Here is an 18,775-nt window from a genome sequence, read left to right on the forward strand (position 1 = left end):
ATCAAGTCCATTTCGACACTGGTAGTGGAATTGACGTGAAAAGTGTGCTACACGGTCCTGCAGGTGATAGGGAAAAGAGGTGTGAGAGAATATACCAAACCGGGAAAGTGACAGAGAGCAGGGGAGAGGAAAAAAATATCGTCAAATCAAATTCAGGTGCTTTAACGCCATTTATCACTGCCTAGTGTTTGATACAAGGCGATTCCCGCCGAGAATGTTTGTCATTGTCCGTCAGATGAACTTGGCCCTACTCTGCCGTTCCCGCCTTTTTTCCCCCTTTCCTTGCCATGTAGTGGCGAATGGGGTTTATCGTGTATAATAGCGGGAGCTCGGCTAGTCACCAGCGGGGAGAGGCCGGCTGATGCGCTGACTGCCGATCGATACAACTCACTCCGTCACCGCAGCCCGACTTGGTCTAATCAAATTTACGGCATTACCCCCGAAATTCCAGCGAGGAAGAAATCCCGCTTATTACATTACGAGGAAACCCTAGATATCCCGAAGCAGTGTGCTTCTTTCTTCCCAACTCCCCAAAGAGAAAGCCAGGCAAAGATAAATACAGGGCCAAAAAGCATTCAAAGATGAAAAAATTGCCAGTCAAGAATAAGAAAAAAAGAAGAAAAAAAGGGAAACATTTTGCGCTTCCCATAGCCTGGAATATGAAACAGCGAGAGCAGAAAAGAATGGCGGAAAAAGAAGAGTAAACAGAGAAATATTGACAGATTTAACGATGACCGCTCAAAGACGAGAGAGCTTTTTGTGGACCAAGACAGTCTTCTCGGAATGGTGAAAACATACAAAACTAAACAAAACATACAGAGAGGGAAAGGGGTGACTTATTTCGAGGGAGCTGATGGTAAAAGGGCAAGAACAATTTCTAAGTTTGTGCCATTTGCGTAAGTAAACCCAGCTTTGGTGTGGTTCACACAGGGAAGTGCGTATGGGCCAAACGCCAGACGTGTTAAATTCAGACGATACGCGCCATCCATGTAATCTACCACATCCAAAAGCCTGGCAGGCGAAAAAACAAGTCTGCGTTACATCACACCTGCTAATCCTGGTAGTGACACGCCGGCGACAGTGACATGATCACTAAAAGCTAGCAACCACTTTCCGACAAGCCAGTGTCTCTCTGCTTTATGTCCGATATCGCCCATTCGTGAGTTTTGGCGCCGTTTTGCGAATAAGACGCCGCGTCTGGTCGTCTGCTCAGCTCTGCATCCGAACTATGTACGCCAGGAACCAACCACCGCTACGACTTAACAGCGTCGCCGAGCAAGGTGAGCCCTAATGCAATTATCTCTCTGTCTTTTAATTTTCTGGATTAAGCTCATCAGCAATTTGATTTCATAACCTCCCTTTCTTTCCTTGGCTCTAGATAGACACACATACCCCCTCTCTCATACACACACACATACACACACTCGATCGCTGATTTCACACGCACGCATACCCACAGAAACACGCGCGCAATCTCATACACAAAATCTGAAGTTGGACGAAGCATGCCGTTGCATTTCTTGTCTGTTTGTTCGAAGTCAAATTAGTTTTGGGGTACGGAGGAACCGCGTAATATAGGATATTAGACGTGCGATGTGCACATTAGATAGATTGCTTTTCCTTCGCCTCTTTTCATCAATTATCATGATGAGAAAAAATCCTAGCCCTCCCCCTCTCTCTCCCCTCTTTTGAGTAATATACTAAAAGTCTATAAGATATTCAATATCGAGTCTTACTTTATTGGATTCTCGGCGTTAAATTTACTCACTCTGCCGTTTTACTTGTGAGTGGAGCGTCATGCGACAGGCTATCATTTTCAGAAATGGTTTTCCCGTCAGTTGCTTAAAGTTTCCTGGCGCTTCTGTCGCCCGTTTCCCTCTGGTACACATTCTTACCTACCGCAATGCTGGAATACCGGACTCGATATCTGGATTTACGTCCTACCCGCTTTTCTCGAGTGGTTTGTCGGAAAGACCTTCCCCGTTCCTTTAGAACAAGCTACAACTGTTTGACGGTAATAATATCATTGACCTATATATTTCTGTATTTGCCCCGCTCTCCTTTTATATGATACGTATAATGTGTCAAGTTGACAATGAATCTTAAATTGCTGGGTATTTTGCGTTTGCATAATGACACTTGAAATACGGGATAGTTTCTTGTGTGCATTCCTTTCCTGATATATATATATATATATATATATATATATATATATATATATACATATATTTGTCAAATATTCTATTGTGACCGAAGGAATCCCCGTCCCAGACAGCTCATATCAAGATTATATCGACGCCAGCATTTATGTTTGTTACCGATTGAGTGACGATATTCTCTTTGCAAAATGAGTCTTTTAAGAGACATAGATCGGTATAATACATATCTCCAGTGGCTGATGGCGTACTTTATGGTAGATCAAGGCAACGTAAATGACTGTCTGACACCTGCAAAAGTTTATCGCGTCATTGCGTGGGCTTTTCCGAAGAATGACCGAAAGCATGAAGCAAATGAGTAGATTCTGCAGTGCTGGCCAGTTTGTCAAGGAGTGTATGTTGTCTGTCTGTGATTTTGATGCACGCAGTAAATGGAAAATCAATTGACTCTCCTGAGAAGCTGAAAGCAACTTTACATTCGATTTTGTATCTTCAGTTTGCTATTGATAGAATGTCATTTAATTTGTAATCTTAACAATTATCATATCTTGATGACATATTGTTAGAAATATGGGATTTTTCTCTTCTGCAACTTTTGATTCCCGAAAACAATAATCATTTCTCCATGCTCTTTATTGAAAATTATATTGGGGGAATTTATTGGAACACCAAATAAAGTTTTGCACGTCATTGTCATGAGGATGAATGTATCGGTATTTTCGCATGTATTTTGTTTGTTTGTTTGATTTTATTTTGACAATGTTCATCAATTTTTATTTGAAAAAAAGTATGTTTTTTATCTTTGAAACCGCTGTTTTCTATTCTAAAAATATGAAAATGTGTAGATTAATGTCAATAACAGTCAGAGTGCTACCTGTAATTGAGTTCGTGCTTATCTTTAAATTTATATTTTAGGATATATCGTAGTTACATTATCTGGTGTATGTTGTAATGTGTCCGCCAATTCAACACTTCATGCATGTGATGAAACGTGCTACATTATTCGACTAACACCAAACATGGAGTAAACCAATGCATTCCACTTGAATCTATAGTATGAATCTAACGATTGTACTCCTAGGGCGAATAATTATTCTTCTCTTTTTAATATATTTGAAATAGAACTGAAAAGAAAATGGTTTCACCTGTTTGAATAGACGATTAGGAGGAAATGAGGAATATACAATGTCATTTGACCAGGGTCGCTTCTCTTACATCAATAGTGTTATCCCAACAGGACTTTTCCCTCATAGTTAACTCAACATTTTCAGATACCCATTTGTACTTCCTGGGTTAGACAGGAAATTGAGGGTTAAACATCTTTCTCGAGAATGTTCATGGGTGGGAGTAAGATACAGGATATCTCACTTCAGAGTCGAGTCTTTCTCTATCCCTCTCTGTCTGTCTGTCTATCTCTATCTATCTATCTATCTATCTATCTATCTATCTATCTATCTATTCTTTGTATATATAATATACCGATGTGTATATGCGTATATGAATGTAATACACATGTATTATATAAAGCATACACACATATCTAAATTATGATATAATATCAAGATATACAAATATATAATCTAGCTGCCTTTCTATCTATCTATTCTTTGTATATATACGCATGTGTAAATTAAATATATATGCGCATATATGAATGTATACACATATATTGCATAAACATCCATACATATCTGAATTATAAATTATGATATAAAGATATACAAATATATACTTTAGTTATCAAGGCATTGACACTGAGATAGATAGACGGACAGGTATAAGTTGATAGACATAAAGCGTTTGTAAGTTTCGCAGATTTGCTGCTAGTATGCTTCATTATTACGGATGTAATGTGTTTCATGTTTTTCTTCTCTTTATTTCGCTCTCTCTTTCTCTTTCCTTTTCTCTCTAGTTCTATCTATCGTACATTTATAATTGTCAAATTAGATAGGTTTTTAAGTAATCCAGCGTCCTATCTATTTCTCGGTATTCTACGTATTTCTCTTTCTTTGAGCCTGCTTTGTTATATCTTTCGCAGCATTTCATATTTTCCTGGAGCCGTTTCAATGTCTATGTTATTCTTTCCGTTATTTTCTTTTGTTTCTGGTGCATTGCGAGGATTAACTGTGCAAACGAAACATCACACGAGCGAGACAATATCCGTGCGTGCCAATGTCTGTTGCCATGGAGACAAATCACGTGATACGTGGCTTTGAACTTTTGATGCGCTTAACGGGACAGATGGAGGGTCCCCGATAGTGATCTATGCAATTCGTTTAGCACCAGCTACTCATTATATGTTCATTGGCAATGTCTTCGGGAAATAAACGAGAAAACACAAACATAGATATTACGGAGAGAACTCCAATGAATGCGCCCGGCCTAATTCGAAATTAATTCCCCTTTACTAGTGCGATAAATGGCGCCGTTATATCGTGTGACACGTGGGGGGGGGGGGGGGACAGTGACGCCATTTAAGAATGGGGTGCGCGGTATTAAGGTTTGCGACTTTGTGGCAGGGAAAAACAAAAGGAGGGCAAAGTCTGGCCGGTTTTTAGGTAGGGTGCAGCGCGTGGCGTGAACAAGGCACTCTCGTGGGTATCCCGAAACGGTGTTGGCGTCCATTTGGGAGCCTCGATGGGCGTAAGTGAACACCCCTTTTATTTTCCTGTCATATAGAATAGTATTCTGTACACTGTCAGCTTGCAAGTCGTGCCCAAGTTTAGTTTGTGTGTTTACTTAAGCAGATAAACAACGATATGGTTCCAATGTGATCATAGACAATTAGCGACAAAAACTGGAGGCTCACCATCTAATGATCTCCTATCATTATAGTGGGCATTTTTGTCGCCCCCAATATTTAGATTCGAATTTTAAATGTTTGAAGGATACACGACCAGAGGTATGGTTTGCGATAGGTGAACCATGGCCGCATGGTTATCCCTGAAGTTAGGCTAATCCTTATCATTTCGTACAGTGGATGTTTAGATTAATGAAAGTAAACCTGGTTTGAGGCTTTAAGACCGGGAACACAGCAGTAATTCTACGTTTTATTGGAATACTTAATGAAAATAGAGTAGAGAAGTACAGATATCGACAGACAGACATAATATGAATAAATTGACAGAAAGCGAGTCAGATGAAAGATGGATAGATAAGGAAATTGGAGAGAAAGACACAGATTGATAAAATAAAGAGGGAAATAGAAAGATATAGAGATAAAGAGAGAAAAAGAAATAATGAGAGGTAGACAGAGATAGACATAGAGAGACAGAGAGATACAGAGAGAGAGAGAGAGAGATAGAGAGTAAGATAGAGATAGAGACAGAGAAACAGAGATAGGGGAAGAGAGAGCGAGAAAAGAGGAGGTTCATTTGGTGCATTTGTTACAAATGTGCTTCCTTGTTTGAGACATGATTTGAGAAGAAAGGTTTGAAAGCATAACCAAGTTACACGTTATGTTCGTACAGTTTATGTACAATCGTTTGACTCAAGTGATATAGTTACAGATGTATATTGTTTCTGCACTTAAGGCGTGTGTGTGGTTTATATGTAGACATTTTGGATGAACAGGGAGGGAGAGATTCGACGAGAAAAATGAAGGAAAGAAATCCTTTCCTTGTTGCTTCCTTGAGACGTTTTCCCACTGCATTCAAGGCCATACTTATCTGACAGTTTGGCTTAAAATCTGGCTCAACCTTGAGGCAAATATATATTTTCCCCGTCAGGGCACGTTACACATGATCAGCGGTCCACATAAGGATCAAAAAGATACACAGACAAGGTGCGCTAGGATCAGTACACATTATCAGAATACACGAGGATGAATGTACACAACATGGATACATAGGGATGAAAATACACAATCAGGGTACACTGCGATCAAATGATGCCCCGTTAGGATGCACCAGGATCAACTTACATTGTGAGGATACACTTGGATCAATGTGAACAATCAGGGTGCGGTAGGGTGAATGTACACGATTAAGATACACTAGGATGAATGCACATCATCAGGGTGTACTGGGATCAAAGTGATATACCAAGGGTGCATCAGGATCAATACACATTATCAGGATTAGCTTGGATCAATTAAGAACTATACAATGAGGATTTAATGAGGATAAATGTACACTGGATTCAAAATGGTATTCCGTCCGGGTGCACCAAAGTCATTTTGTACTTTATGATAATACACATTATACGGATACACTTATATCAATGCACTTAGATCAATGTTCACTACGATAAATGCACTTGGATCAGTGCTGTAGACTGTCAGGATACACAAGGATGAATGTACAGAGTCAAGGTACAGTGAGATCAATATGATATACCGTCAGGATTCACAAGGATCAGTATACATTATCAGGATATACTTGCATCTATTTACATAATGAGAACACATTAGAATGAACGTATATAATCTGGGTACAGTGGGATCAAGCTGATATACCATCAGGGTACATCAGATCAATATATTACGGCAATTATACATATCAGAATACACTTATACCAATGTACTTAGATCAATATACATTACGATAAAAGAACTGGATCAGTGGACACAATCAGGGTACACTGGGATCAAAGTGATACACATGTACCGTCAGGATGCACATGGATCAATAAACATTATTGGGATACCCTTGGATCAGTGTAGGCCTACACAATCATGATACACAAGGATGAACGTACACATAAAGGTAGAGTGGGATCAAAATCATATACCGTCAGGGTGTACCAGCATCAATATGCATTACCTGGATATACTTGGATCAATGTACACAATTAGGGTACACTAGGATGACTGTATACACTCAGGGTACGCTGAGATCAATTATACCACCAGGCTGCAGCAGGATCAATAAATACATTATTGGGAAACACTGTCTTGGATCAATGTACATACTCAGGGTACACTATGAATCGATATCAACAAGATACACTGGAATCTATATACCATCAGGTTCACCGAAGACAATGTGTACTATCAGGATCAAGAACATCAAATACAATTTCGGGGCAGACTGCAATTACTATACATAATCGGGGTATAAGTGAATCAATATGTACTCTGTGAAGTCATACTATGATCAACGTACACCATCAAGTAACACTACAAATTTATCATTAACCCTTAAGTTACATCAGCAATCATGTAAATCATCATGTTACACCATGATCAAATTACACTATAAGAGTACAACAGGGTTAATATACTTCGTCAGAGTACAATAGGATCATTTTTTTTTTTTAATGAAGGTATCGGGATTAGTACAAAGAGTCAATGCACACAAAACATTGGTGTGTACTATCACGGAAGGTTACCAGGATCAATGAACTCAAGGTACACAATACAATAAATGTACACCTCCAGGTACAAGAGGATCAGTAGGATCATCAGGATAACGAGGATCTGTATACACCATCAGTGTACACTAGGATCAATAGACACCACCTATACTAAACGATCAATGCAAAACATTTAGTTACAATACGGTCAATGTATACCATCACTTTAATCCAATACCAAATTACGCTGTAGGGACGAACATGGATTAATGTACACTATCAAGGTACACTAAGATCAATGTACACCACCAGGGTACACTACAGATAGGCCCACATTATGCTATAAGGGTACACTTCGATTAATATACGGCATCGGGGGTACACTATAGGATCAATTCATATCATCAAATTAAAGTGCAAGATCAATGCAAAGTCATTTGGGTACAATGTACATCGTTAAAGTACTCTGGGACCAAATTACGCTATAAAGGTTTACTTGGATCTATATACACCATTAGGGTATACTATTATCACTATCAGGACCATTGTATATACACCACCAGGGTACACTAGAATTAATGAGCGTCAACGAGATGAATAGAATATTGTTCACATATAATAACATCTATACAAAGTTAAAGTAGACGAGTTATATGTACATAAAGGAACATCAATGTAATCTTTGTTCAGCCAATCTATTTCACTGCTGTTCCTTGACAGAGAAACAGCCGATTTTCTTTTGTCATTTATGAAATTCACTTCTCCCTGAATCCATGAGACCAAGCAGTCCTTCGTACAATTAATGCAATGAATTTGGTAGACACATGATAGATTCTTTAACAGATGCACAATTCTAAATATGATCACGAGAAGTGCACAAGGGTCTCATTTTTCAATCTCCTCAGATCGACTCCTGATCAAGAAATATGCAATATCCATCTGGCTTGGACACTTAAACCCTCCAGACCAGAACAAGGGAGTATGAATACCAATTAGCCACCACCCATCGTGTAAAAAGTGAGACGCGCAAAGTTTACATTCATAATGTAGCGTAATTACTCATCGAGCTTCCGTATGATGTCTCGGGAGAAGATGGACGCACATCAGCGTTCACCCCATTCTCTGTCCTCAACTGTCTCCTGTTATCTTGACTACCGATACCAGAGCGCGGATGGGAGAGGAAAAGTTATCCCGAGATATCAGCAGATGATGACTGTGATTGATGTGATGCGCTGGTGGATCGCACGCTGTCCTCATCTCATTATCTCGCGCAAACGCCGCCAAGCCGCCGAGCAGCGGCGGGCGAGCTGATACCCTTCGTCAGTTTCCCTTGCAGACGATCGATTATACGCGGATATGGCCCGTTTTCCTTTTTGCGCGGGACAGTATCAACATAAATCGACTGTATGGTACGTTCTTCCTGCCTTGATCCCCAAACAGTGCAGGAATTATACAATCTAAAGTTGGTGTTTTTCCAGATTAATGTAGTACAACAATAATATCTCTTCCACGAGCAGCAGTATTCTCTTTGTTTTTGCAAATTCACAATTTACACAATCCCCTAAAAAACAAATCAGTATTGTCAATATTGACTACGTATGAACATCCTGCCTTAAAAAAGAGACAAACAAAAAATTGCCACGGACATTCATCAGATGGTGGACATGCATAATGTCATTTGTAGTTTAGCACAAAACGACCCTTTATGTAAAGGGCAGTTTTCATTGACCTGAACAAAAAACAAAAACAAAAACAAACAATAATACGTATTACCGGTAATAAAACAATCAACGAATTATCATATATAATCACAAGATAATAGACATCCTGAGTAGAACTTATGCATTAGTCCTTGTTTGGTAACAATGTTCTTTAATTTACCAGATATCAATTCTCCCGTCTTTTAATGTGTGTAAGGACATATCAATCATGAGATATTTTCTTAGGACTGTTGGAGAAAACATATAGATACAGACACATAAGTGAGAAGAAGTGGAATTTGATACCTATCTGTGCCTAATAAATCTCAAAACAATACCAGGCAAGACAAACACAAATTATTAAGCAAATGTCGTGAGACGAACATATATTATGAAAAATGACTTCATTGAGATGTGCATAGTACTCAGTGTTCCATAAAAACTGGCTGATATTGCAATGGACTTAATTTTTTTTCTTATCATTTGACCTCACTATGCCAGTGTATGCGCAAAATTTTGTCGGTTTTATGTCATTTCGAACAGTAATGGTTTTCGATCACAGTTGTTTTCCTTATCCATGCGGTTGTTCTTCTGCAGTATTGCACATCACTCATTTTCCCCACTTTTTTGTTAATTTCATTCATCGATATTTCAACACACATGGTCGCATCAAAGCGCGGGAAAGGGGTTTAATGGCGCGCACATTTCGCCTTTTCATGCTACTTATTCCAACATCAGGTAGGTTCCCTCTTTATCAAAGTGAGGCATGAAAAAGGGAGCGTGCCTCTCTACTAAAACACAGAAGCATAGAACCTGTCCATAAAAGGGATTTAGACATTAATACTCATAAAAGATTAGCGCGTGAAACGTGGGCGATTAGCGATCAGCGGCGGCCTAGATCAGTAGACTGCGTTATTAGGAGGCGCGTTGGACAAAGGACAACTACGTGAATTTTATGGACAGTATACATTAATGGAAAACGTGGGAAGTATGTAGGTATTCCAGGATGGTCAGTTTTCTACACACACACTTTTAGTGATGTTATCACTTATACCATGTGCCTAGAGATGACAGTAAGTAGTTGATTCTTTTTGAACGCGTCGCTTACTTTTCCAGCATATGAACGTATAAAAAAGGTGTTTTATTTGCCAAGTTTTGTTTCCATGTTCGCGGCCTTATCGTGATGTTCAATTAAACCATTGTGTCGACTTTAATGGAGTTAAAGCGAATCGATATGCCTGGACAGAAAATGCAATAAACATGCTGCAGTGTTTCATATTGTTTCATAATCATTTCTCCTTGCAATATCTAGTTAAAAGAAGACTGAATACCAATAAACAGCAAGTTGTTTGAAATAAAAGTAGCAGATCGTAAACGAATGAAGTTTTAAACGGAAGCATACAAACTCTTTGGAAAATTACAAGAGACTGTAGTGCCCCGAGTGGCATTAATTGTGTGGTTTGAAGCAAGAGAAACCATCCTCAGTCACACGATCTCTATGTAAGTTCCTTGAGGAGAACTCGGCGGCGCGTTGAGTAATAGAAGACCAAGAATGTACTTTTTCTCTTATTTTATCTCTTTCGTGAAATGCATCAACATTCTGAATAGTGAACGAATTTTCTCATGTCCGTGGACCCATGTTTTAAGACGCTTAAATTATTTACAATGTTAGAAAAATAGAATAAAAACATATATTATCAGGCATAACGTGACGTCACTGTCACTTGGTACGAGACGACGTTTTCGAAATACACACTGATTCACCCTCTGGATGCCGTCAATAAGACCATGTCAATCTTTTTCTCAAAAATGTTCTCAAATTCACTGTTGTCCTTTTTTTTATATAATATTGTTGTTTTCCTTGAGATTAATCGATAAGTCGCGAATTGTCAGGAAAATTAATTCTTAGGAGAGAAGAAAATAATGTGTCTACATACTTTTGAAGTGCGTTATGTGGGAATCCATTGTATTAGTGTATGTAATGTGAATTTAGAGTTCAAGTTTGTTCGTACGTTCGTTCACATTCATTCTGCTTCTCAAATCAAAACAAAATAGAATTGAAATGATTGTGAAAAATCAAACTAAACATAACCAAGCAACAAACGAGCAATACTAAACAGCAGTATACACTGTAACAAGATCATTGTAAAACATTTTTGGTCGCATAAAAAAGGGAATCCATTGATTGATTCAGCAAGGAAGCACGAGACCGTCAGCATATAAAGCATGGCGTGACTGGGCTGACTGCCTCATTGGGAATGTAGCTTAGGTTTACCTCTTACAGAAGGTTACCTCTCACAAAAAAAAAAAAAAGTTTAGCAAGGAAGTATCATTTTTTTTTTGCTATCACCCTCGTCTAGTACATATTCCTGACGAAACTTTTTGTAAAGGCCGTCTACGCGGTCACGTGATACGCATGCGCTGTGGATGAATATCTTCAATACATCGAGCTTGAATTAATTTGAATGCGTCACTAATCGCCATCACTCTCTGCGCTCTATGGATGAAGAGATTGAAATAAACTGATTTCATAATCCATCCATGACGCATGCGAAGCAAATTTGCCAACCAGATGTGAAGTTAAATCCTATTAACATGGTATGTGGCAATATCGCAATGTATAATATGATTTTCACTGCATTTGATAGCATCGAGAACCTTTAAAAAATGAGCATAAATACATTCACACACACACACACACACACACACACACACACACACACACACACCACACACACGTCCTTGATTTTCAATGTACACATAAATTTTCAATATTACCAAGAATATCTTTATCGAAATAAATACATATCGTTACAAATATTGGCAAACAATGTCGCTTTGGAGAATATTAAGACTTTTCCTCAAACACACACCTTGGCAATCATTGTCTAATGCAGTGTGATATACCATTTCATATTGTTATATTTCACCTGTCATTACTTAGCATTTTCATTTAGATAATCACTTGAAACAAAACCTTTTTGATATATGCAATTTTACTGATAATAACAACAAATAGCTTCAAGACGGTATGAAAATGGAATTTCAATTTCTGTTTGTTTGGTTAGAAACAACAAACATTATAACAGTTGACGTAAATTTGCTCCGTTTGCAAAGATCCCGAAGTGTCTACATGTGGCCGCTAGCAGTGCGCCTACAGGGACAAATGATTTGTTCATAGGTAAAGTGTACAACAAGGCCATCGCTTCACACTTTCCTAACCAAAGAGTTCTATAATGAAAACAGACCACACTTTGGAAGGTGGTGAGGGTTATCGATTATCTACTACCATGTTCTGCTTCTCTAACCTTCACGGTAGGCTTGGCTTCCTCTGCACTTGTTGCTTTTAGTCCCGATGATTTCATTATGGCCGCCGCGTAATCAAAGAGAATTGACCCTCTGACTATATTATGTCTTCATCGAAAAAAAAGTACTCTCCCAATCGAATTCGCGCATTTTCACTCCAAAAAGGTGATGCCAAAAACAGTTCCAATTAGTTCTCAGCTGAGTTTGATCATGGAACTACGTAGCTTCATGGTTTGACCGTGTATACGTCTACGTATCAAACTGTGTTTTGCAGACTGTGCTTAAATCATGAAGATAGAATTCGCACAAACACACACACACACACACACACACACACACACACACACACACACAACTGATGTTCATGCATGTCCTCAGAGTGTATTCATAGCGCACATGAAACACTGCTTTTTGTGTATATTCATTTTACACTGCGTCGACGGTCTATATAAACTGTCATCATATCTAACTCTAACCGCCTTTACTTTCATTAGAAAATCGTCGCGTTCAATTCAGAATATATCAAATATTGCTTACTGAAAACAGCAAGCCAGGCTTTCAACATTCTCTCTCGTGATGTTTAAAATAGAACATTCTAAAGTAGACGGAATAAATGCAAATGCACTGTTTGTAACAAATCATTTACGTGGAGGCAAGAACACACAGCAAACATATTTAGAATGATGTCATAGTATTCAGGCATCTATATGGATCTGGTAACGAAGAACCTGTCTACACGTCGTAAATGAATGTGAACTGTTGATTCTTTGAAAGCAACCGATCAACGTTTAAAAACAAAGGCACTGAAAAGCTGACAAGCCATGAAGTCTTTGCACTGCCATATTTTCCTGTCTAGGAAAATACCAACGCTGAAATGTTGAAATGAGCATACCTATCTATAGTGGGAATTTGTTTTGAACAAATAAATGATTACTCGTAAATAATTAAATAGTTAATAAGGTGGCTCATGTCAGCTTGCTCTGCAAGTCAACGATGAACATAGTTTTCAACACAGGAAATCAAAGATGATGGCACGTTAGCACAAGCCCTTTAAAGGACAAGTCCATCTTCACCTTCCACCTGAGTGAATGCAGCAATATTAGAAGAACACATCAGTGAGAGTTTGAGGAAGATCGGACTATCCATTCAAAAGTTATGATTAAAAAAAATATATATCTGCGCAGTCACTGCTGGATGAAAAGATTACGGCAGTGTATGATGTCACGTTCGTAGAACGATACTAGTATAAGGAAAATATAAAGAGAATTTCACACTTTTTTTTAAGTGCACATTTCCTCTACTTGTCACTGATGTATGTTAAGGGTAATATTATTTCCCATCTCTTCTAAAAGAGGCAAGTCAAGTGTTTTTTTATTATGCGAGAAAAGTGAAAATATGTTGATTTTTCATTATATTTTCTTTGTATCGTTGTACATATGTGACATCACAAGCTGTAGTAGTCTTCTCATCCAGCAGTGATTGAGCAGGAACTTAATAAAAATTCGTAACTTTCTAAACGGATTGTCCGATTTTCCTCAAACTCTCACTGGTGTGTTCTACCAATATTGCTGCATTCTCTACGTCCACGTGTCTATGAATGTGGACTTGTCCTTTAGGTTTGCAACTGCCTTTAATTAAAGGATAACAAACATACAAACAAACACACAAAATTTTCATCAAACAACTGGATGGACAATTTTAGATCCGTGGCATCCTTGGAGACACGTTGAACGAGGAGACATGATCAAAATTGGTGAATATGCCCCGCAACTTTCTCAAACCATGCAGTAACCACAGTATGAAGGGAAGTATAGAAGATAGCGAAACCAGGCCAATGGAGCTCAGATTTTGTGCGTTTCTTTCTCTCTTTTCAAGAAGATATCCTAAGCTTTGAATTGTGCTCATCATTCTGCATATATCCCCCCCCCCTCACTTCTTCCCTCTCAGAAGTGTCAGATGATATAAAATCGAGAGTAATTCAAACGCAAATTCGGCGTGAATTTCCCCGAAGACTCCCAATCCCCTGCAATCAAGCAACTATCAATTCGTCGGCTGAGACTTTCCAAACTCTGGCTCTCTCCAAGGACAATCAGGCGAGAGTTATTCCCCTTTATCCTCCGACTGACCTCGAAATTAACACAAATTGCCCCTAACTTGGCAGAAATTTCATTGTGCGCAGCGCTCCGTGTTCAAATCGCGCGCTGGTTGCACTCGCACGGCGCAGATAAGTCCGTCTCCGGATAAAGAGATATCGACCTATTCACAGTCCATCTTTTTGATATTGTTCCACATCAATATCCTTTCGCGAGGCGCGGGATTCTCTCTCCCCCTCTCTATCTTTAAATTGTTGACAATGTTTCATGTGGCCAAATGCGGAGTAGTTTCCACTTTTCAGTTTTGGGGCATCTCATGAATCCATTTCATGTAAAATTCAAATTCTCTCTTCGCGCGCAGTGCTGCCGTGGCAAATTAAAAGCTGGAACGAAAAAAAAAAAAAAAACAAAACCAAAAAACCCGGATCTGACATAAGACAAAATCAAAGATTAAAAAAAAAAAAGAAATAGGAAGAGAGAAAGAGGGAGAGAGAGCGGGGGATTGTGTGCGTTTCATCTTATGGAAATAAACTTGATATGTTTTTATTGGGGTCCACGCACGACTGGCCGCTTTGTTAGACAAGAATTACTCGGGGCCGATTCGGACATGACTTTTCAACAGTGCCACGATTCCTAGGGCGATCTAACGCGATTCCTTGTTCCCTGCCTAGCTCGCGGATTAGAAGAAAAATTACAGGGGTGGAAAGAGAGAGAAAGAGAGAAGAGAGAAAGAAAAAAGAGAAAAAGTGCGAAGAAAATGAAATCAAGGAATGGTGAGGAGCATGCCATGTTTCTTTATTGAGATTGTAAAGATCCTATAAACATTTTCCAAACAAGTCGCCGATATCATGCCGTTTTGGTCGGCGCACAAGGGTGCACGTTGCATATTACTTGGAAAGGTTGTTGGCCTAGCACAAACAACATCACTCCAATCAAGTGCATTTTTTTAAATCTTACAATGATTGGTAAGATATTGTCTGAATAGAAATGAAGCCGATTCGTTTTCGAGGAAAAAGCATCGTTGGCCTTTTAATCGTAATATACCTCATATACCTCATATACCATCCCTCATATACTTCCCTGACTCATACACGCACACAATGACCCTCTGACTTAGATGTTAACCTGTTAGAATGTCTCACTCTTAGTCAGCACACATCACAATTCATTTCTTGTCCTTTAAAGATTTGTGTTTGAATCTTACAACAATTCTCACTTTCCATCGAAACTGCATTAGAAGAAAAATATTGTAGAAATATATAGAAATGTATGTATATTCATTCTTTCTTTCATTCATTCATTCGTTCATTCATTTTCAATCTCCAACAAAACATGTAAATACGATTTTTTTTAACAGGAGATAAGTGCATATAATGACAGTACAAGCTATGACAAGCGAAATTTAAGTGTGCTTTTAACAAGGAAAGGGGATATATATATATATATATATATATATATGTGTGTGTGTGTGTGTGTGTGTTTGTGTGTTTGTGTGTATGCCTATATTTTCCCCTGCGTGTAACGTATAATTCCGTTTTAACATCTTGCACTCCATTTTTCTCTGTGCCTTGATGTCAATTTTACGAATTAATGTCCACCTGATTATTTTCATTTAATTGTCCCTCTCTCGGCATACGTTTTTATTCCATGTTTCTACCCAGATAGCTGCTCTCCATTCAGATAAAATGAAGCCGTTATGTACATCCTTTCGAAGTTTCAAACATTTGCTGTAATCTTCAGTAAAAAAAAAAAAAAAGAAAAAAAAAAAGAAACCGGATCCTCCGTTTATCTCCCTCTTTCTCTCCATCTCTCCCTCTCTCTCACACACACACACGCACGCACACACATACACACACACTCTATATTTCTCCTTTCTTACTCCATATTTCTCCTTAGATTTCTTTCTATCTTTGTCTTAACACATTTTATCATTCGTTCTTTCTCGCCTGCGATATTTCTTCTCGTCATATCTTTATCTTCCTTTTCATGTATCTACACATAGTCATGTTTTCTTCTCTATCTCTCCCTATTTCACCGTATCTCTCCTTCTCTGTCTATCTATCTTCACAGCTCGTTGGGGCGAACAAGCTATTACCTCTCCCTTCCCCATACCCTCGCCATTAGCTTAATTAATCGCACTGTTTACACGCGCTGACTCCCGGCTTCCGTACGCACTTGTTGGTGCGGCCAGCTAGCCAGCCAGCTAGCCAGTGACTCGGAACCCCCTCGCCACGTGAGCGGGGTATTACCTTGATTGCTTTTTGCTGCTCGGTGTTTTCCTCTCCTTTCTTTCTCCTTGCCTGCCTTTTATTTTCTCCCACTTCTATTTTTTCCCCTGCTTTTTCCTTTTTTAAAGGAAACAATAAGCCCTCCGGATTCACGGCTTCTCGGGCCTGCTTGTTGACTGCCCGACGCGAGATACATGCCCGGAAAATTCCAATGGTATTTCATTGTTATTTAAATCGCCAGAGTAGATTTGAGAGGTATTTAGGAAAATTAAGGACATATGCTGCCGAATTTTCAAGCCTCTGCTTGGTTGGTCTTCGGCTTGCCATAGTCATCCAACGGCGCGTTGCCCCTGGTAACGGGCTGAAATTTCATAGACCTTTAATTTCCAAATTGCTCGTGGCTCTCCATCGAACAAAGTTAGCTGACAACTAAGACGAGCTCAGCGGCATTTTTGATGCTTAGAATATATCGTCAAGCATGTGTATTGGATACTCGTTGATGATGCATACTGATTATCAGCCTTGTAGCTCGTAAAGTAATCTAGTCGAAGAGGCCCCATCTTTCATGTCAGATCTTACACTCTACTTTTGAAATCAGAGTTTACGGGAATTACATACGAAAGCACGATGTTGTTAAGATACACATGACGTTCTATATAATGCTGAGATAAGTGGACGCTTCAAGAAGATTTCTTCCTTTTTAATTTCATCTAACAACGACACTCACATGACTCTCAGAGAATTCTTTGTTTGTATGAAAAATTCTCCAGCCCCCCCCCCAAAAAAAAAAACAAAAACAAAAACAAAACAAAACTGTGAAGGACTCTTTCAAATTCTGCATCATTTGAAATAATGAAGGATGTACCTTTAAATTCAACCGTGTCGATTGCCTAAAGCAGACAGTTTCACGCTTTAAAATACATTCAAAATTTATCATGCGCTTTTTGAAATTATAGAAAAATCAGGGGCCCGTTTCATACAACTTGTCATCAGTGACAACTGCCACATTTCTATGACAAATTTGCTCTCAGCCAGTCAGATGCAAGGATTTCAGTAGCTTGTCACATCTATGACAACTTGTCACTGATGACAAGTTTTATGAAACGGGCCCCTGAACTCGGGAAGTAAGTTATTATAGAAAAAGCGACAGAATCAGGATTCATTTCGTTTACTTAAAAAGAAAAGATGGTCGACCCAAGATTTGATCAAATAGAATTACGAGGGGAGTTGGTATAAAGCATTCAGTTAAGTGAGAGAATGTATTTACAAATATAACACACGGAACTTATCAATTGCCATCTCTGTCTTTGTCATAATAATTCAATAAAAAAAAATCTATACATGAATAAATAAGATGTTTTATCAATATGGTAATGAATGATGATAGATCTACATATTACAGTGGAATGATTAACAAAATTAAACATGATTATAAGGGATTATTTGTGGCCAAAATTTCAATCAGATAAAGATTAATGCAATGATAAATACGTCGGCATTATAATCGCGGGAAACTGAAAATTGAATAATGAAGCATTTGATGAAGTTTTGATAGCTAAACGGAGATTGTTTACAATTTGCCATGTAATATCTTAATATTCTAGAGAAGTCTACATGTAACATTTTTTCTAAACATCCGCAGAAATATTATTACTCACGTCTTTTTTTTTTTTTTTTTTTTGGGGGGGGGGGAAGGGACAAAGATATAAGTTTCTCGAACATTTCAGTCCCCCCCCCCCTCTCGAGGCCTTTGCTGCCATACCATTTTAGATAATAAAGATTTAAAAAAATAATAAAAATAATTTAGAAAATAAAGTTGCACGGATGAACTGTAAGAGAACCATGATGCAAAGGTAGTTTCAGTGACACACTAAAGTGATAAAGAATAATTGAAAAATCTGCGTGAAACATTCATTTTGATTTTTAGAAGTGATAGATAGCATTGCATAGATGTACCAAAAAACACGATTCTTTGACCCAACCGAGAACAGCTGCGA

General features: G+C 38.5%; 1 protein-coding gene across 1 annotated transcript in view; it reads left to right on the forward strand.

Moving 5' to 3' along the window:
* The first annotated feature begins 1,228 nt into the window (after nt 1-1,228).
* The window catches only part of LOC140241100 (LIM/homeobox protein Lhx3-like), a 69,166-nt gene continuing 51,619 nt past the window's right edge, over nt 1,229-18,775 (forward strand). Inside the window, exon 1 of the mRNA XM_072320867.1 lies at nt 1,229-1,280. Coding sequence (XP_072176968.1) covers nt 1,229-1,280 — 52 coding nt within the window. The remainder of the gene's footprint in view (nt 1,281-18,775) is intronic.

Source organism: Diadema setosum, chromosome 17 (genome assembly GCF_964275005.1).
Source record: "Diadema setosum chromosome 17, eeDiaSeto1, whole genome shotgun sequence".
Lineage (NCBI taxonomy): Eukaryota > Metazoa > Echinodermata > Echinoidea > Diadematoida > Diadematidae > Diadema > Diadema setosum.